Genomic DNA, 22,005 nt, shown 5'->3' on the forward strand with positions numbered 1-22,005 from the left:
CCTAGAGCTGACACAGCCCTAGAGCTGACACTGCCCTAGAGCTGACCTCTCCTAGAGCTGACACTGCCCTAGAGCTGACCACTCCTAGAGCTGACACTGTCCTAGAGCTGACACTGCCCTAGAGCTGACCTCTCCTAGAGCTGACACTGCCCTAGAGCTGACACTGCTCCTAGAGCTGACACTGCCTAGAGCTGACACTGCCCTAGAGCTGACACTGCTCCTAGAGCTGACACTGCCCTAGAGCTGACACTGCCCTAGAGCTGACACTGCTCCTAGAGCTGACACTGCCCTAGAGCTGACACTGGCCTAGAGCTGACACTGGCCTAGAGCTGACACTGCCCTAGAGCTGACACTGCCCTAGAGCTGACACTGTCCTAGAGCTGACACTGCCCTAGAGCTGACACTGCCCTAGAGCTGACACTGCCCTAGAGCTGACACTGCTCCTAGAGCTGACACTGCTCCTAGAGCTGACACTGCCCTAGAGCTGACACTGCCCTAGAGCTGACCTCTCCTAGAGCTGACACTGCCCTAGAGCTGACACTGCCCTAGAGCTGACACTGCCCTAGAGCTGACACTGCTCCTAGAGCTGACACTGCCCTAGAGCTGACACTGCCCTAGAGCTGACACTGTCCTAGAGCTGACCTCTCCTAGAGCTGACACTGCCCTAGAGCTGACACTGCCCTAGAGCTGACACTGTCCTAGAGCTGACACTGCCCTAGAGCTGACACTGCCCTAGAGCTGACACTGCCCTAGAGCTGACCACTGACTTGCAGCCAACCACTGCCCTAACGTTCATTGCTGATGTAGAACCGAATGCTGATGTCTATTTGGAAGACATGCAGGCTGTGATCTGAGTCCTGCTGTGGATCTAACACCTTCTCTGCAGGAGGCGCCGAGGCCACAGTGGGTACAACTCAGGGAGGCTCTGCAGGTGCCGCTGCTGCTTCGCCCAAGAGTTCGTGACGAGACCAGGTGAACCAGCACCAGCATGGGAAGCACCGCGTCTGTCTGGGGCTTTAAGTCAAGCACATCCTCCCTCGCTGTCACCACCACTCTGCCCACCACTTTCTGCAAAGATTCTGAGCTTCAAACAGCTCGCCTCACACTGCGCAACCGGGAGAGACGATGAGACACAGCCTGGGCCTCTGTTAACCACGGCCCGTTTACCACGGCCCAGTAAGTGCCCATTGGAATTGGAAAAAGAAGGCTCTATGCTTCATGTGCAGGAAAAGTCATTCCAAGTGGTTCAAGGGGAACATTTTCCTTGTATTTGAGATTCATACCCTCTGCAAAAGGAAGTATGTATACATATAAAAATCCATGTGCCCTTCTGGGAATTCATCCTAACAAGACGATGAACATGCTCATGTTTATCACGATGCTGTTTAGATGTTTATCACGGTGCTGTGTGGAATGGTGAACATCGCAAACACCCCACCAAGGGAAGTGGGTAAGCGATGGTTAGATCCGTTTTATGTAACTACGATAAACAATATATAGAGGGTGGCATCGTTAGAATGAAAAGTGGCTGATGATACTTAAATAGAAAAAGCAAATTACGAAAAAGTAGGTATAATAGGATGGGAAACAGAATGAGAAGAAGCCGTGTTCCTAAGGACAGACCTCACTGATACCCGAAGAGAAGTTTATAATACAAAAGCGTTTGAGTCATTATTTGAATGATTCCTAGCCACGGGGCCTCATACTCACCGCAGGCTCTATGTTGAGTTCTCTTCTCTCTTTGTCTCCCTGGTCAAAAAACTCCGCCGCCACAAGCTCTGCGATCTGAAATAGACAGCACAGGGCGTCCGGGTCTCAGCCTTTGCTCTGGAAGAGACTGGATGAAGTTCTGATCTCCAAAGTTCAATGGCTCTTTGGAGTTTCAGATAAACAGCATTAGAATGTTTATCGGTTTTTCAAATCTCGATAGTTTATATATGTAGAACAAAGAATGTTCCCTGTATTTTTGACAGAAATCTTAAAAGTTACAACAGCATTTTCAATTCTTTCCAAATATAAGTCACCAATATAAGGACAAATAATACACAAAACATAGGCTCGAAAGCAATTGAAAAGAGGAAAATATCAATATTTTATATTGTATTATTAAAAAAGGGTAATCCTACATAGTTGCAGTTTTATATGCTAAAACACCAAGGAGGCTTTTAAAATGTGTCAATGTTATAAACTATAGAATTCGGAGTATTTATGATGTATAAGTACATGGTAAAATATTGATAAAAAATACCAAGTTATGAATTTTGCGAAGAGAATATTACTTGTACCTTTCAAGACCTGTATATCCATTCCTAACACTTTTACCCCATTACACCCTCACAAGTAACTATGTCCTAAATTTTGTGTAATTCATTTGTTTATTATGTTACCATATGTGTATAGGCATTGAAAAATACATTGTTTGGTTTTATCTGTTTTTGAAATATATATGATATTAAGCTAAAAAAAAAAAAAGATAATAAAATCGGTCAGATCTACAGCTTTCAAACATATCAGTACACTTAGGACCAGGCAGGAACGGAGAACGAAACTGTATCCCATTTGCTTTAAATGTGTGCTGGTCACCAAGGCCGAAGTCTGCAACCTCTCACTACGCAGAGAAAGCTGCCGTCCGTCACTTCAACTTCAGCTCTGATGGGGAAACACAGGGAGCCCTCTGGGAGTGCAATCAGGGGGCATCAGCCCGGTTCCCGGCTGTGAATACACAGCAGGCAGGCGCGTCCTTTGCACTCCATTCATAGCCCTGTGAGCTTCATCTCCCGGGCCCGCCCCCTCTCTCTAAGCACCTCCCTTAGGATTTCTGTGGTTGTTCTTGTTGAATACGCTGGGTTTTGCCTCCCGCAGTTCCCACTGCCTAGGGTTTGCTGACCGCATCTCGATGCCCTGTTTCCGTCACTGGTGATGAGAGCTGGAGCCGTGATGAGACTGAGACGGGATCTTTCTAATTTGCACTTTGCCAGGACTGCCTCAGAGGCAGCGCCCTCCTGCCGCGGCTCCTAGTGAACGCAGGCTCACTCTTTTCGTGACCTTAGCAACCCTGGATGACCTCTGTCTACCTCCAGCGAGGTAGGGGCTGCAAAGCTGACAGTCAACCAATCATTCCTTTCTGCTTTATTCGTTGGAATACAATGAAGAGAAAGTTAATTGGTTCCCTAAAGTACCGTTGGCATAAAAGAGCAGGAGAAATGCTTGACCTCCACTTTCGTTACCATTTTAAAACTAACTTGGTTCTCTCAAAGCATCGGCCAAAAATGGCCAGGTGAGGTTTTGTTTCCTTACCCTGATTATTGCTTCGAACTCTGAAATTTAAATGTATTTAACGTATCCCGAGCCCTCATGATGCTGATTGTCCCCTTTCGGCCAATGGGCGCTCAGGGAGCAGCTTCCCTGGTCCCACCAGGACCTGCTCAGTCTGCACCTCCTCGCTCCTGGCTGCTCCAGGTCACCTGGTCCCACCAGGACCTGCTCAGTCTGCACCTCCTCGCTCCTGGCTGCTCTAGGCTCACCTGGTCGTCTCCTGCTTCAGCCCCACGAGCAGCCATTTCTCTCCGGAGCCCGCGCTCCTCTCCAGGGAGGTGCTCAGAAACCTCAGTGGCACCAGGTTTGCTCATTAACCACGGTGACCCCCGTGTAACCCCTGCGAAGGGGTGGATCTGGGCACAGCACAGGTTCCTACAACCTCTCATTCCCAGCAGCAGCATCCCTGCCTGACCTTGTCCATGATCTTCATCACCACTTACTCCCAAATCCTACTTCTCAACACCCCCATGGACTTTCTTACCTGCTTCTACCCACATCAGCTACAACAGGGACTGAACAGCTACCCAGCATCGCACTAACGACACCACCCCGGAGAGCAGCGTCAGGGCTTGTTTGGGTGATGCTGTTGTTTTGAAGGGCACCCTACTAGAGATATATGGTCTGGTTGTTGCGTTAATGTCACCTGAAATGCAATAGTCCCCCTCGGTGTGGTTTCACAACCCAAATTAGGTTCATTTCATGTTACTTTCAAGGCTGAGTGATGTTCAAAATTCAATTCTATATAATAAAAGCCTAATATGCTAAGTGCCTGGTCTTCCGTTCAACCAATCAAAGCATAATATGCTAATGATATGCTAAGGCTGCTCAACTGTTTGCTATGACATGCACTGACCACCAGGGGGTAGATGCTCTGATCAGTAGTTAGCTTGCTGCTGGGGTTCAGCTGATAGGGACTGAGCGAGAAGGGCCGGACACGCCCTGAAGCCCTCCTGCGGTCCCTCCCCGGCTGGCCAACCTCCAGCGTCCCTCCCCGGCCCCGATCGTGCACCGGTGGGGTCCTTCGGCCTGGCCTGCACCCTCTCCCAATCTGGGACCTCTCGGGGGATGTCAGAGGGCTGGTTTCAGCCCGATCCTGCAGGCCAGGCAGAGGGACCCCACTGGTGCACGAATTCATGCACCGGGCCTCTAGTTTTATTTTATAATTATAAGCACTATTATATGGTTCCAAAGTTAAATCTACAAAACAAGCCCAGCAAAGCAGCTCTCGTTGGCATCTCCGGTCCTCACCCCTCTTCCCTCCTTAACTTGCCTTGTGGTTAATCCTTCTGTTTTTTTCCTCACATAAAATGCGCCCTTGTGATCACTCCATGATGGTTACAGATGATGCTCAATTCCTGTCCCAGCCGCATGGAACTCGTGGTGTAAAGTCCTCGGCTTACTAGTCAGTACCCTGGGGATGAACTCTGGGCTGGTTCCCGTCTCTGCTATTGCACACAGCACCAAAATGAATAGCTTTGTGTGAATAACTTTTTATATTCTTCCCGGTATATCTCTGGGATATGAGTCCTAGAAGCAATGGTAGGTGACTATGTGTATTTCTACTCTCCTGAAGGGTTACAGTAATGTGCATTCCTTGTCTTCCCACAGTGTCCCCAACAGAGAACCTTGTAAAAACTTTGCATTTTTGATAGTCAGATGATTGGGAAAGGTATCTCAGTGGTGTTTTTAATGATGTAGAATTTACATACTGTGCATTGCATAGATCATAGGCACACACTTCAACCTATTGACACATGCATATAACCACGTCTCTCTCTCTCTCTCTCTCTCTCTCTCTCTCTCTCTCTCTCTCTCACACACACACACACACACACACACACACACACACACCCAAGTTCAGAATATTCCCACCACCCCAGACGGGCCTCGTGACCCTTCCCAGGCCATCCCTGCCCTTTCCTCCCTCTCCTCACAACCACTATTTTAAATTATTCCACCAAAGGCTAGTTTTGTCTATTCTAGAACTTCATAGAAATGGACTCGCAACATGCGTGTTTAGTGTCTGGCTCCCTTTGCTCAGTGGAGTGTTGATGAGACCAACCCCGCTCAGCACGGATCAGAGGCCACTTGCTATGACTGAGCAGGAGCCACGGATGGACACACTGCAGCATGTTTATCCTTCTCCTGGTGAGAGACGCTGGGGTCGACTTCGGCTTCTGATTATTGGGACTAAAGCTGCTATGAGATTCTGTACGGGTGTTTTTGTATGTGTTGGCGTAATTTTAATTTGCATTTGTCTTTATGATTGAGGTTCTGAGAACCTCTTCAAATGAGTAAGAGCCATTCACATTTCTTGTTCTATCAACTTTTTGTGAAAATCTTTGGACCATTTTTCTGTGGGGCTATTAGCCTTTTTCTTCTTTATTTATTTTTAAAACATATTTTTATTGAATTCAGAGAGGAAGGGAGAGGGAAAGAGATAGAAACATCAATGATGAGAGTGAATCACTGATTGGCTGCCTCCTGCACGCCCCCTACTGGGGATCCAGCCCACAACCCGGGCATGTGCCCTTGACTGGAATTGAAACCGGGACCCTTCAGTCTGCAGGCTGACGTTCTATCCACTGAGCAACACTGGCTAGGGATCTTCTTTGTTTTTCAGAAGTTCTTTAATATTAGTGATATTAACTATCAGAAAGAAGTTGCAAATATTTTTTATCAGTGTATCATGGTCTTTTGCTTTGCTTATACTGTCTTTTGCATGCAGAAGTTTTCTTAATGTTTCCATTTTTATGGAATCAAATGCATTCGTCTTTTCCTGAAATGCTTTTGCATGTTGAGCCACAGTCAGGAAGGTCTTCTCATTCCTGGGCCGCAGAAGACTCCACAGTGTTCTTATTTAGCACCTACTGGTCACACAGCCTATTGGCCACACAGCTTACTGTGACACATCCTACTGTGACACAGCCCACTGGTCACACAGACTGTTTGAGATGACCAAACTTCAGTAGGGCCCACCACACAAGCTGCTCCCCTCACACAATAGAGGCTAAGATCCATCAAACCAGCTTAATTTCCTGCACTGAGCTCTTTGCTCCACGTGGAGTTTACCTTTGCAGACTGGATCCAACTTTGCCCCTCGCTATCTGGCTGTGGAGATGGGAAAGGCATCCTCACATTACTTAAGTCTGCCCTTGCCCCGTTATTGTAAATGCCACCTCTATTGTACAGTGAGTGTTCTGTGCAGTGTCTAATGTCCTATGGACTCCGTGTCTGTCACCCTCACCACCTGCTTTGATTACAGAGGTCTTACAGTCTGGCTTTTTAGGTTCAGACCCAACCTCACCGCTCTGCCTTCCCAGGTCGGATGTGGAAGATCAAAAAGGAAACGAAAATGCCGATCCTTCCCTGTTGCACTATTAAAGGGACATGCTAACGCCATAGCTAAGTGAACAGAAGTGGTACTTACCAAAGTCAAACTTACCAGCCGCTAGGTGTCGCCCTCCTTCACATACCTCCCATATATCCTAAGTGCTAATGAATCTTCCACGAAGAAAACTTATGTCCAACTGCCTGCTTTTCATGCCACTTAAAAATGACATCATAATTTCCACAAACACGCCAGAAGCTGCCTTGCAGAGTGAAGACATTCTTTACTTTGATTTTTAAGGATTACTTTCGTGTCACTAAGCGACATACCCGTTGCTGAATGGGCCAGGGCTTCGTGATGGCAGAGAGGTCGCACGCCGTCATCAGCATCGCCCTGCAGCGGGGAGGAGGGAGAAGCCCGGCAGCCCCGTTACCTCTGAGCAGCACCTGCCCTCAGCAACAGCTCCCAGTGCCAGGCTAAGTCAAAACCCTCTCATCTGGGAACGGCAGTTTATAGAGATGAAGAAACAGGTTTACACAGAAATGTGACTGATTCCGGGGATCAGAGGATCATTGTTTTGGTTACTCAGTGAACAACTGGAATTTGCCCTAAAGCCACCTCCGTTAGCCCAAGACAGCAAAGGAGAGAAATCATTGGCCTTTGGGCAAAACCTGCCCCTTCCATTATTCTTTCCACCTTGCTATTCCATTCTCAGTGACCACCTGATGAAAACACACTGATTACTAATGATTAGACATTCAATGGCAATAATCCTACAGTAACACGGCCCACTGGCAACACAACCCACTGGCAACACACCCCACTTGCAAACACACCACACTGTAACACAGCTTACTGATAATACAACCTACTGGCCACACAGCCTACTGTAACACACCCTACTGGTAACACAGCCTGATGTGACACAGCCTACTGAGACACAGCCTACTATAACACACCCTACTGGTCGAAACCCTACTGGTCACATAGCCTACTGTAACACAGCCTACTGGTCAAACAGCCTACTGGTCACAGAGCCTACTGTGACACAGCCTACTGGTCACACAGCCTACTGTGACACAGCCTATTGGTCACACAGTCTACTGTGACACAGCCTACTCGTCACACAGCCTACTGGTCACACAGCATACTGGTCACACAGCCTACTGTGACACAGCTAACTGTGACAACGTACTGTGACACAGCCTATTGGTCAAACAGCCTACTGTAACACAGCCTACTGGTCACACAGCCTACTGTGACACAGCCTATTGGTCACACAGTCTACTGTGACACAGGCTACTCGTCACACAGCCTACTGGTCACACAGCCTACTGGTCACACAGCCTACTGTGACACAGCTAACTGTGACAACGTACTGTGACACAGCCTACTCGTCACAGAGCCTACTGGTCACACAGCCTACTGTGACACAGCTAACTGTGACAAAGTACTGTAACACAGCCTACTGGTCACACAGCCTACTGTGACACAGCCTATTGGTCACACAGTCTACTGTGACACAGCCTACTCATCACACAGCCTACTAGTCACACAGCCTACTGTGACATAGACTACTGGTCACACAGCCTACAGTGACACAGCCTACTGGTCACACAGCCTACTGGTCACACAGTCTACTGTCACACAGCCTACTGGTCATACAGCCTACTGTGACACAGCCTACTGGTCACACAGCCTATTGGTCACACAGCCTACTGTGACATAGCCTACTGGTCACATAGCCTACAGTGACACAGCCTACTGGTCACACAGCCTACTGGTCACACAGCCTACTGGTCACACAGTCTACTGTGACACAGCCTACTGGTCACACAGCCTACTCTTCACACAGCCTATTGGTCACACAGCCTACTGTGACATAGCCTACTGGTCACACAGCCTACAGTGACACAGCCTACTGGTCACACAGCCTATTGGTCACACAGCCTACTGTGACATAGCCTACTGGTCACACAGCCTACTGGTCACACAGGCTGCTGGTCACACAGCCTACTGTGACACAGCCTATTGGTCACACAGCCTACTGTGACACAGCCTCTTGGTCACATAGCCTACTGTGACATAGCCTACTGGTCACACAGCCTACTGGTCAAACAGCCTACTGGTCACACAGCCTACTGGTCACACAGTCTACTGTGACACAGCCTACTGGTCACACAGCCTACTGTGACACAGCCTACTGGTCACACAGCCTATTGGTCACACAGCCTACTGTGACATAGCCTACTGGTCACACAGCCTACTGGTCACACAGGCTGCTGGTCACACAGCCTACTGTGACACAGCCTATTGGTCACACAGCCTACTGTGACACAGCCTCTTGGTCACATAGCCTACTGTGACATAGCCTACTGGTCACACAGCCTACTGGTCAAACAGCCTACTGGTCACACAGCCTACTGGTCACACAGCCTACTGGTCACACAGTCTACAGGTCACACAGACTACTGGTCACACAGCCTACTGTGACACAGCCTACTGGTCACACAGGCTACTGTGACACAGCCTACTGGTCACACAGCCTACTGTCACACAGCCTACTGGTCACACAGCCTACTGTGACACAGCCTATTGGCCACACAGCCTACCATGACACAGCCTATTGGTCACACAGCCTACTGTGACACAGCCTATTGGTCACACAGTCTACTGTGACACAGCCTACTCGTCACACAGCCTACTGGTCACACAGCCTACTGTGACACAGCTAACTGTGACAACGTACTGTGACACAGCCTATTGGTCAAACAGCCTACTGTGACACAGCCTATTGGTCACACAGCCTACTGTGACACAGCCTACTCGTCACACAGCCTACTGGTCACACAGCCTACTGTGACACAGCTAACTGTGACAACGTACTGTAACACAGCCTACTGGTCACACAGCCTACTGTGACACAGCCTATTGGTCACACAGTCTACTGTGATACAGCCTACTCATCACACAGCCTACTAGTCACACAGCCTACTGTGACATAGACTACTGGTCACACAGCCTACAGTGACACAGCCTACTGGTCACACAGCCTACTGGTCACACAGCCTACTGGTCACACAGTCTACTGTCACACAGCCTACTGGTCATACAGCCTACTGTGACACAGCCTACTGGTCACACAGCCTACTGTGACACAGCCTACTGGTCACACAGCCTACTGTGACATAGCCTACTGGCACACAGCCTACTGTCACACAGCCTACTGGTCACACAGCCTACTGGTCACACAGCCTACTGGTCACACAGCCTACTGTGACATAGCCTATTGGTCACACAGCCTACCGTGACACAGCCTATTGGTCACACAGCCTACTGTGACACAGCCTATTGGTCACACAGTCTACTGTGACACAGCCTACTCGTCACACAGCCTACTGGTCACACAGCCTACTGGTCACACAGCCTACTGTGACACAGCTAACTGTGACAACGTACTGTGACACAGCCTATTGGTCAAACAGCCTACTGTGACACAGCCTATTGGTCACACAGCCTACTGTGACACAGCCTACTGGTCACACAGCCTATTGTGACACAGCTAACTGTGACAACGTACTGTAACACAGCCTACTGGTCACACAGCCTACTGTGACACAGCCTATTGGTCACACAGTCTACTGTGACACAGCCTACTCATCACACAGCCTACTAGTCACACAGCCTACTGTGACATAGACTACTGGTCACACAGCCTACTGGTCACACAGTCTACTGTCACACAGCCTACTGGTCATACAGCCTACTGTGACACAGCCTACTGGTCACACAGCCTATTTGTCACACAGCCTACTGTGACATAGCCTACTGGTCACATAGCCTACAGTGACACAGCCTACTGGTCACACAGCCTACTGGTCACACAGTCTACTGTGACACAGCCTACTGGTCACACAGCCTACTGGTCACACAGTCTACTGTGACACAGCCTACTGGTCACACAGCCTACTGTGACACAGCCTACTGGTCACACAGCCTATTGGTCACACAGCCTACTGTGACATAGCCTACTGGTCACACAGCCTACAGTGACACAGCCTACTGGTCACACAGCCTACTGGTCACACAGCCTACTGGTCACACAGTCTACTGTGACACAGCCTACTGGTCACACAGCCTACTGTGACACAGCCTACTGGTCACACAGCCTATTGGTCACACAGCCTACTGTGACATAGCCTACTGGTCACACAGCCTACTGGTCACACAGGCTGCTGGTCACACAGCCTACTGTGACACAGCCTATTGGTCACACAGCCTACTGTGACACAGCCTCTTGGTCACAGAGCCTACTGTGACACAGCCTACTGGTCACACAGCCTACTGGTCACACAGCCTACTGGTCACACAGCCTACTGGTCACACAGTCTACAGGTCACACAGACTACTGGTCACACAGCCTACTGTGACACAGCCTACTGGTCACACAGGCTACTGTGACACAGCCTACTGGTCACACAGCCTACCGAGACATAGCCTATTGGTCACACAGCCTACTGTCACACAGCCTACTGGTCACACAGCCTACTGTGACACAGCCTACTGGTCACACAGGCTACCGTGACACAGCCTATTGGTCACACAGCCTACTGTCATACAGCCTACTGGTCACACAGCCTACTGGTCAAACAGCCTACTGGTCACACAGCCTACTGTGACACAGCCTACTGGTCACACAGCCTACTGTGACACAGCCTATTGGTCACACAGCCTACTGTGACACAGTCTACAGGTCATACAGCCTACTGGTCACACAGCCTACTGGTCACATAGCCTACTGTGACACAGCCTACTGGTCACACAGCCTACTGTCACACAGCCTACTGGTCACACAGCCTACTGGTCACACATCCTACTGTGACACAGGCTACTGGTCACACAGGCTATTGGTCACACAGCGTACTGTGACACAGCCTACTGTGACACAGCCTACTGGTCATACAGCCTACTGTCACACAGCCTACTGGTCACACAGCCTACTGTGACACAGCCTATTGGTCACACAGCCTACTGTGACACAGTCTACAGGTCATACAGCCTACTGGTCACACAGCCTACTGGTCACATAGCCTACTGTGACACAGCCTACTGGTCACACAGCCTACTGGTCACACAGCCTACTGGTCACACAGCCTACTGGTCACACAGTCTACTGTGACACAGCCTACTGGTCACACAGCCTACTGTGACATAGCCTATTGGTCACACAGCCTACCGTGACACAGCCTATTGGTCACACAGCCTACTGTGACACAGCCTATTGGTCACACAGTCTACTGTGACACAGCCTACTCGTCACACAGCTTACTGGTCACACAGCCTACTGGTCACACAGCCTACTGTGACACAGCTAACTGTGACAACGTACTGTGACACAGCCTATTGGTCAAACAGCCTACTGTGACACAGCCTACTCGTCACACAGCCTTCTGTGACACAGCTAACTGTGACAACGTACTGTAACACAGCCTACTGGTCACACAGCCTACTGTGACACAGCCTATTGGTCACACAGTCTACTGTGACACAGCCTACTCATCACACAGCCTACTAGTCACACAGCCTACTGTGACATAGACTACTGGTCACACAGCCTACTGGTCACACAGTCTACTGTCACACAGCCTACTGGTCATACAGCCTACTGTGACACAGCCTACTGGTCACACAGCCTATTTGTCACACAGCCTACTGTGACATAGCCTACTGGTCACATAGCCTACAGTGACACAGCCTACTGGTCACACAGCCTACTGGTCACACAGTCTACTGTGACACAGCCTACTGGTCACACAGCCTACTGGTCACACAGTCTACTGTGACACAGCCTACTGGTCACACAGCCTACTGTGACACAGCCTACTGGTCACACAGCCTATTGGTCACACAGCCTACTGTGACATAGCCTACTGGTCACACAGCCTACTGGTCACACAGGCTGCTGGTCACACAGCCTACTGTGACACAGCCTATTGGTCACACAGCCTACTGTGACACAGCCTCTTGGTCACAGAGCCTACTGTGACACAGCCTACTGGTCACACAGCCTACTGGTCACACAGCCTACTGGTCACACAGCCTACTCGTCACACAGTCTACAGGTCACACAGACTACTGGTCACACAGCCTACTGTGACACAGCCTACTGGTCACACAGGCTACTGTGACACAGCCTACTGGTCACACAGCCTACCGTGACATAGCCTATTGGTCACACAGCCTACTGTCACACAGCCTACTGGTCACACAGCCTACTGTGACACAGCCTACTGGTCACACAGGCTACCGTGACACAGCCTATTGGTCACACAGCCTACTGTCATACAGCCTACTGGTCACACAGCCTACTGGTCAAACAGCCTACTGGTCACACAGCCTACTGTGACACAGCCTACTGGTCACACAGCCTACTGTGACACAGCCTATTGGTCACACAGCCTACTGTGACACAGTCTACAGGTCATACAGCCTACTGGTCACACAGCCTACTGGTCACATAGCCTACTGTGACACAGCCTACTGGTCACACAGCCTACTGTCACACAGCCTACTGGTCAGACAGCCTACTGGTCACACATCCTACTGTGACACAGGCTACTGGTCACACAGGCTATTGGTCACACAGCGTACTGTGACACAGCCTACTGTGACACTGCCTACTGGTCATACAGCCTACTGTCACACAGCCTACTGGTCACACAGCCTACTGTGACACAGCCTATTGGTCACACAGCCTACTGTCACACAGCCTACTGGTCACATAGCCTACTGTGACATAGCCTACTGGTCACACAGCCTACTGTCACAAAGCCTACTGGTCACACAGCCTACTGTGACACAGCCTATTGGTCACACAGCCTACTGGTCACACAGCCTACTGGTCACACTCCCTACTGGTCACATAGCCTACTGTAACACAGCCTACTCTAAAAGCCCTGTGAGAGCAAGACTGTGGTGGGTCGTCCTAATTCACACACACAGTGACTTTGAACTATGGCCAGTGTCTGCCGGAGTAATGACAGACGTCGCTCTTGGTCCTGTTAGAGAAGGACCGCACTGGCCTTGGGGTCCAGGAGCAGGCACTCCAGGACCCAGGACTGGGCCTTCCTCGTGAAAGTGATGCCGTCTTCAGCACAGTGTCCGATCCAGACGTCTGCACTTCGTCCTTTGGGTTTGTTTGAAGGGACAGGCAGGACGGCATCGCTGGCATAGAGCACTCAGGGTGCAGGGCCGGAGCACCTGCTGCTCGGGGACCCTGGTAAGAGTGCCTCCCCTAATCCCGCCGCGTCAGCTCTCATGGCAACACTCCTGAGGACTGAGCGCAGGGAGTTCCCCGGCGGCTGACACCTCCGCAGGGACTTCCGCGGGGCCCGCCACACAAGCTGCTCCCCCAACAGCACTCTGCACCTACACACTGAACCCCGGTCTGCGAAGTGAAGGGTGCGGGAGTGACAGTGAGTGGCCCGCGAGACCTCGAGCTGAGCAGTGAACACTGAGGCACAGGCTCGGCTGCGCATGGATTTGTGTTTTGTTACGGAGAAGAGCTGGTGGGCGCTCACCAAGCACAGTGGCATCTCTATACTTTCCTGAGGTGCTTCCCTGAACCCCAAGACTGTCAAGAGTGCAGGACAGACAGCCAGGCCCTGTGGGCTGTTGCTTCATAATTCCCATCTTCACGCTCAGTGCTGACAAACTATTCCAAGAAATGCACTGTCGCTAGTATTGCTCTGTCTTATTACTGACTCTGTTCTTTCTCATGGAGAAAGCTCTTGCCCTGCAAAGGCAGCCAGGGGATGGGACCCAGAGCTGGAGGGACCAGCGGGGTCAGCTGAGGGGAACACATCCGGGTGGGCCCAGTCCCGACCCTGTGGCTCTGCCGTCGTCCTTCAAGAGCAGTGGACACCTCACCACCAGCTCCTAGCTCCCGTCTTTAGGGTGCTACCTGCAGCTCTCTCATCCCCAAACCTGGGATGCGAACACGGGAGCCCTAGAGCCAGGTGCTGATGCCCCACCACAGTCTAACGCTCCCGGCAGAGCAAAGGCCCGGTTCCTTCACTTGACTCTGCAAATGCATTTCTTTTTGTTGAATAGTCACATCCTGCCCTTGTCCAACGCTGGGGAATTCCCCGGCCTCTAGGTCACCAGGTTGTGACAAGTCATTGCAACACAACCTGACACGGATCACATGAACCGGAAGCCAGACCCCAGCGTGGAGGCAGACAGAAGGCCACTTACAGAAACAGCTCCTTCTGGTGCGGGTCTCCTAAGTTGAACTGGTTTTTTCTTATAAGTTCAAAAAACTCTCCTCGCCTCCTTGGAAAGAAAGAAAAAGAGTTGGTCGTTATGAGGAGTCCCTAGGTCTTATCTTATCCCTTTGGTCTACAAAGAATCATGGACTCATTTTTTGGGGAAAATCTCCAATGGATTTTATCCATCTTAGAACCCAACATAAAAATCATCATTTAAAAATTGTGAATACCTCCCTTTTCCTCCTTCTAGAATCTCCTTTGGGTGAAGCATTGAACCTCACCTGTGCAGATCACAGATACTGGTAATCTCATTCCTAAACACAACTTCACCAAAGTGAGACGGGCTGGCCGGTGTGGCTCAGTGGTTGAGCGTTGACCTATGAACCAGGAGGTTACGGTTCTATTCCTGGTCAGGGCACATGCCTGGGTTGCAGGCTCCATCCCCAGTAGGGGGCATGCAGGAGGCAGCCGATCAGTGATTCCCTCTCATCATTGATGTTTCTATCTCTCTATCCCTCTCCCTTCCTCTCTGAAAAAAAAAAAAGTGTATAAAAAAAGTGAGACACTGTGAGTTAAAATGGGATTCTGAGAATGATTTAAGGGATTTTAAATGTATGGCGAAGAAGACCTATATGATTTCAGTTTAATTTCATATAATGCATCTATATTATGAGGTAGGATAAAAAAAAAAGGTCATAACAAGAGCTCTACGTCAGTGTAAAGCTGTGAACTGCTTCTGAAGAAAAGAAAGATAGAGAACACCGGGGAGGAGCCTCTATCGGAGGCCAGGGAGTCCCCTCGGTGCCCAGCACTGTTGGCATCTCAGGAAGCCATGATGCCAGAGACACCAGGAAAGCAGAGAACTTATGGAACTGAATGGACGGCCTGTGACTGAGAACCAACAAGAAAACACCAGTTCCAGAGAGACCCGTGGCCTGGGAAGGTGGGAGGCATTGTCGTTACAGGTGTTTTGCTAATTCTTAGTTATGTGGTCATCTTTACTCCGCCATCATTTTGAACCAGCTGAAATGTACTCAGTTCTCTATTGTCCTGGCTGAGTTTAAAGTGCTCCCCAATCAAGAAAGCAGAGACGCTAGCGACAGCTCCCTTTAGGTGTACGCGCTCCTGTGTTTGCTCTGTTTGTACTTACTTCTCATCAATGGCCTACGCGCAGGCGTGACTCCCCGTGTGGGGGAGAGAGGCCGGGTGTCCAGGAAAATCACGTGAGTGGGACCATCTTCTCCCCTTACTGCCACATGCCATCCAGACCGGGGTCTCGTGTGCAAACCACAGCCTGCCCACCGGCGCATGCACACGTCACCCACGAATGCACGCTACGTCCTGAGTCAGTAACGTCCAAGTTCTACATTTCCTCCTCTAAGAACTGCACACAGTCCTATAATCTAGATGTGTCCCCATGTGGGACAAGGCAAACTCTTCCCACACCCACTCATCACAAGGCATTGGTGAGACTCACTTAATGTACAGGGCTAGGTCTGTGGCCAGAATCGCCTGCTTGATGATCTTCAACGCGGTCTTATACTCCTCGATGGAGAGGCCGCTGAGGATCTGGTTCCCCTTCACAAGAGAAGAAATCCATCGTCAGCACCCCACGAGAGCACCCCATAAGGACGCAGCGGAAAACGCAGTCACAGATAAACCACGGGCCTGGGGTTCGGAGTCGTGCACACGGGCCACCTGTTTACTGAAAGTGAATGCCTGATGCCACACTGCTCCTCCTCTCCCACGGCCTGGTCTCCTAGGAAACGCCGGCTTCCTGCTGGTGCACCCGCCTCCTGTGCCTGTCTGCCAACTGCCCATACCCCGGGCCTCCGTCCAGCCTAAACGCTAACTATCTAGCCGTGGGCAGCTTACTTATTGTATTGCAATTGCAAGTGAAGTTTGAAAACTCAAAGCCACATTAATGAAGAATGGAATAGTGAAACTTCTAAACAATTGATGACTAACAAATTTTTTCTCTATGGTTTTTGTAATAAATCCAGTGACACATTGGCACACATTTATGTAATTTTAACTTAATATCGAGAGCAGCACGCATTCCTGGTGGGAAGCACGCACAGTGTGAAACCAAGAAGGACTCTTTAAAAGGGGCTGACCCCTGGGCAAACACTCCAGCGTTGTCACTGCATAACCATCGTGTACTGCATGCCTGGAATTCAAAGCAAATCTCTCATCCTGAATTGAGTAAACCGTGCCTCGGTTCTCAGAATAAACTCAACATCTGCACGGGAGGCAGGCGTGCTTTCTAAGTCCCAGGGCTGAGGGGAACCAGCGGCTCAGGACTGGGACCCGGGGCAGCAGATGCTTCTGAACACGGGGAATGTGGGGGTGCTGGGCCCGGACAGGACCTTCGCTTAGCGGAGAGCGGGAGGCTGAAATCAGGCATATACCTAACTGACGAATCTGGGATTACAAAAAACATTACTTTTAAATAGCAAATCATTTTAGATTCTGGGCTGAACAGAAAACTGTTCAGAAAATACCTTCTGATACTTTCATTTAGTGTAAGGTCAAACCATTTCCAGGGGAAAGGCGCTGTCTAAACGGAAATGTCTCCGGTGCTATATGTATATTCCCCTTCCCCAGGCAAAGGCTGTAAACCCCTGCGAGGGGGGGCTTCCAAGGACGGAGTGTAGGGGGGGGGGTCTGCCTCGAGGTGGGGAGCCTGCTGTAGGAGGATGTCCCGAGCACCGGCTGCTCACGGCAGCTTTAACTCACGCTTCTCATTATAATGTCATGAGTGCACACAACAGATCATGTGAGTAATGGAGGAACCAGAATGAGAAAATAAAAAGTATTAACTCGGCAAAAACAACCATTGCTAACAGGTCAGTGAACGTGTTCTCAAGCTTACTTCCCTCCATAGAAATTCATCTAGCATAGCATGTCACATGCTTTCTCACACTGATAAACATCCACCTCCACCAGGCTGTTGAGCAGCTCATCCCTTAACAATTTGTTTGTGGTCAGAAATTTCAGTAAAAAGAGGAAAAGGTTCTTGAACGCTATATCACCCACTTAATTTTACCAAAAAAAGCAGAATCAACGGAGAGCCAGAAAACGCCAGCTTTGCTTGCCTCTAGTTTGGAACAATGTGGAATAATGAAGTGAGGCGAGTAAGCAGACCCCTTGTCGGGCAGCTGACAGCTTAGGGTGCACAAGGGCGAGGCTGTGGGCACCTCGGCCTTCCTTACCCAAAAAAGAACGACGCACACCCGAGAATTATGATCATGGGCATGAACCCAAACACTTAAAACACCCCGCGTTTACACTGCCTCGGGCAGCCGTGCGCAGGGCCTCACCGGGCTGTTGAGGACCATCAGGCACTGGTCGAAGTGGTGGTGCTCCAGGGTCGAGTGGCAGTACAGCTGGGCCAGCGGGTGCTCGCTCCTGCGGGGGAGTCGCAGAGGGAGGGCTTAGAGAGGATGGTGCTGGTGCCACACAGGCTGTCTGTCACTCTCTTCTTATTGGCTACCTAAAACAGAGGCTAAAATCCATCAAACCAACCACTCTCTCCTTTGGCTGGGAAAAGAGGGAGGTCATCTCTGGGAAATAAGTGTAAAGAGTCAGACTGCTCTCAAAGGCTGGTTCAAACTGTGAACAATCCCATCGACTTTCGTACTGAGGACAAAGTACTAATTTCTCTAGACACGAAGAGAAGATCCCTGAATCTCGTACCAATAATCGTTTTCAATGTCAAGACTAATTCGTTTAGAATCTGAAACAAACGTCGTCCACGTGGCCTTTCCTGAGAAAGAAGGCTGAAGGCCAGGCCCCCCTCATGCCTCAGGAAAGGGGAGAACGGTCTGAGAGGACCCGGTGAGGGTGCCAGATGGAAGGCAAGGGGGGAGTACGTTCCCCACGGGGACCAGCAGGCCAGGGAGCTCGCTAGACTGAACTCGGGAGGACGGGAGAGGCGTCTGGCTGAGGGAGGGGGGAGGGGTCCTGTACTCAGTTCATCACATGTAACAGATGGTCACAAATCAAGTTGCAAAGCGTGACCAGCACAGTGCTCAGATTTCTCATGACCGTTCCATGTGAGCCGAGAGCACAGTGTCCGCTCTTCTTCACAAGGAAAAGCCCAGGGTCCTGCACGTCTCTGTACCTCAAGGGGCGGCACAGGAGTTTACGAATAAAGCACCACAGGGTCAGAGAACACACAATCCTATTTCCTTATCGTCCATATGAATCACCCTGTTTCTTTGCAGCTAATTCATGGAAGAGAGAGAAGCACCTGAAGACGGAAGAACTGTGACCCAGGAAACAAGTGAGCAGAGTGAGAGGCATAGGGAAAGCAAGCACAGTCGAGTGAAAATCACGCTTTCTATTGCTTCATCTACCATCCCGAGGGCTGCCCAAACCGGCCACGGGGGCCTGTTCCCAGTCAGCTCCTGCCTGCTGCCTGCTTTGCCCCTCCCATCCTTAGTTAGTGGTCCTGTGGGTGGATGCTGCACCCATCGTTGGGCAACGGACAGAGTCAAATGGGCAGACGTGTGGATTTATGTGGCCTCTGACCCCGGTTCTTTGGCCTCCTGGAGTTCAGAGATTGTCTCTTTTCACACACTCTCTTCTGAGTACCACAGCCTCCAGGTGTCCCTGGTACAGGTCTTGGCTACTCACCACCCCTCCACATGGGATGAGGCAGGGTCCTCACCTCTTTGCTACCCTTGAAGGGTCCCCATGAAACAGCTAAACCCTGCAGAGCACGTGTGCATGCCGGGAGCTGTGAAACACCCACATCAGCGATGCCCTTTGATCCTGACCCCATCACACAGAGAAGGAAGTATGAGGAGGCGGGTAATGGCTGCCCCAGGGTCATGAAGCCAGAGGAGGAGCAGGGTTCCGACCTGCAATCGGGCATCTGACTCTAGAGGAACCCTAAGAATCATCACTATCCTAGCCACTGAGTGTTGGTGTGAGGACCAATCCAACTCCTATCTATAGAGAGGTCAGGAGAGTCCCAAGTGCACATAACAAGGGGTACAATGATGTTGGCTTCCACTCTTATTACATGATTGGCCACTGGCAGGAGGACCTACTGAACTACTGATGTGAGGACCTACTGAACTACTGACAGGAGGACTGACTGAGCTACTGATGCGAGAACCTACTGAACTACTGACGCGAGAACCTGCTGAACTACTGATGTGAGGACCTAATGAACTACTGACGTGAGGACCAACTGAACTACTGACAGGAGGACTGACTGAGCTACTGATGCGAGAACCTACTGAATTACTGACAGGAGGACCTACTGAACTACTGGCAGGAGGACCTACTGAACTACTGACAGGAGGACTGACTGAGCTACTGATGCGAGAACCTACTGAACTACTGGCAGGAGGACCTACTGAACTACTGGCAGGAGGACCTACTGAACTACTGGCAGGAGGACTGACTGAACTACTGACAGGAGGACCTACTGAACTACTGACACGAGAACCTGCTGAACTACTGACAGGAGGACCTACTGAACTACTGACAGGAGGACTGACTGAGCTACTGACACGAGGACCTACTGAACTACTGACAGGAGGACCTACTGAACTACTGATGCGAGAACCTGCTGAACTACTGATGTGAGGACCTACTGAACTACTGGCAGGAGGACCTACTGAACTACTGGCAGGAGGACCTGCTGAACTACTGACAGGAGGACTGACTGAGCTACTGATGCGAGAACCTGCTGAACTACTGACAGGAGGACCTACTGAACTACTGGCAGGAGGACCTACTGAACTACTGGCAGGAGGACCTACTGAACTACTGACAGGAGGACTGACTGAGCTACTGATGCGAGAACCTGCTGAACTACTGACAGGAGGACCTACTGAACTACTGGCAGGAGGACCTACTGAACTACTGGCAGGAGGACTGATTGAGCTACTGATGCGAGAACCTACTGAACTACTGACAGGAGGACTGACTGAGTTACTGACGTGAGGACCTACTGAACTACTGGCGGGAGGACTCACGGAACTACTGAGAAGAGGACTGACGGAACTGCTGCTAGCGCTGTGTGAACTTGCACGTACTCATGTTCAGCTCTGCTGCCTCTCGAGCCTGCAGGGATGATCTCCTCCTCCTCCAGGAAGCCCCTGCCCACTCTGAGCTTCACATGGTGATTCCTGTGCTGTCCTGGCTGCCCTTTGACTCTCAGAGCCTGTGACCCTGTGACCCGCATGCCAGCCTGCGACTCCCACTCTTTCCTGTCCCTGTGTCACACACAGAGCAGACAAGGCCTGTGGGAAAATATAGTTTGGCATTTTATCCTGATTTCACTGAATTGTTAATCTTGAAAGAAATTAATTTTATCAATTTACCGCTTCTTAAACCACCCTACTTATAATTTTCTTCTCTTTGCCAAGCTCCTCTACCTTCTCTTTTCCATGGCTGCCTCCAGAGCACACATACCTGCACACACACCTACACACACCTGCACACACACCTGCCCATACATGTGCACACATACCTACATACACCTGTACACACACACACCTGCACACACACCTGCCCATACACGTGCACACATACCTACATACACCTGTACACACACACACCTGCACATACTTGCACACACACCTACACATACCTGCATACACACCACACACACCTGCACACATACCTACACACACCTGCACACACACCCACACAGACCTACACACACTTGCACACACACCTGCACAGACCTACACACACCTGCTTATACACCTGCCCACAAACCTGCATACACACACACACACACACACACAAACACACCTGAACACATATCTGCACACATACCTGCATACACAACTGCACATGCACACACACACCTGAACGCACACCTGCACACACACCAGCATGTACACCTGCCCACTCCCCAGTTTCCATTTTCATCAACGGCACCATCTTTGTTCCAATTTCTTGGACCAGGAATCATGATTTCCCCTTCTTTCACGCATAGAACTAGCTGTTCACCAGGGAATTAAGATGTCTCTCTTCCAGTCTCTCCCCTGTGTAGCCAGGATGTGATTTTCACCATGCACCGGGCTGGCTAGCTGAACTCTGAGGCTCCACTTCCTA

General features: G+C 50.4%; 1 protein-coding gene across 4 annotated transcripts in view; it reads right to left on the minus strand.

Annotated features, from left to right (window-relative positions):
* The window catches only part of PDE5A (phosphodiesterase 5A), a 109,499-nt gene that overhangs the window by 5,246 nt on the left and 82,248 nt on the right, over positions 1–22,005 (minus strand). For all 4 annotated transcript variants that reach the window (XM_079770547.1, XM_079770546.1, XM_079770549.1 and 1 more), the window contains 5 exons: positions 18,243–18,330; positions 16,397–16,497; positions 14,906–14,983; positions 6,979–7,042; positions 1,711–1,785 (listed from right to left, as the gene is read on the minus strand). In XM_079770547.1, the coding sequence (XP_079626673.1) occupies positions 1,711–1,785; positions 6,979–7,042; positions 14,906–14,983; positions 16,397–16,497; positions 18,243–18,330 (406 nt within the window). The remainder of the gene's footprint in view (positions 1–1,710; positions 1,786–6,978; positions 7,043–14,905; positions 14,984–16,396; positions 16,498–18,242; positions 18,331–22,005) is intronic.

The sequence above is a fragment of the Cnephaeus nilssonii genome, assembly GCF_951640355.1.
Source record: "Cnephaeus nilssonii genome assembly, chromosome: 5".
NCBI classification, from domain to species: Eukaryota; Metazoa; Chordata; class Mammalia; order Chiroptera; family Vespertilionidae; genus Cnephaeus; species Cnephaeus nilssonii.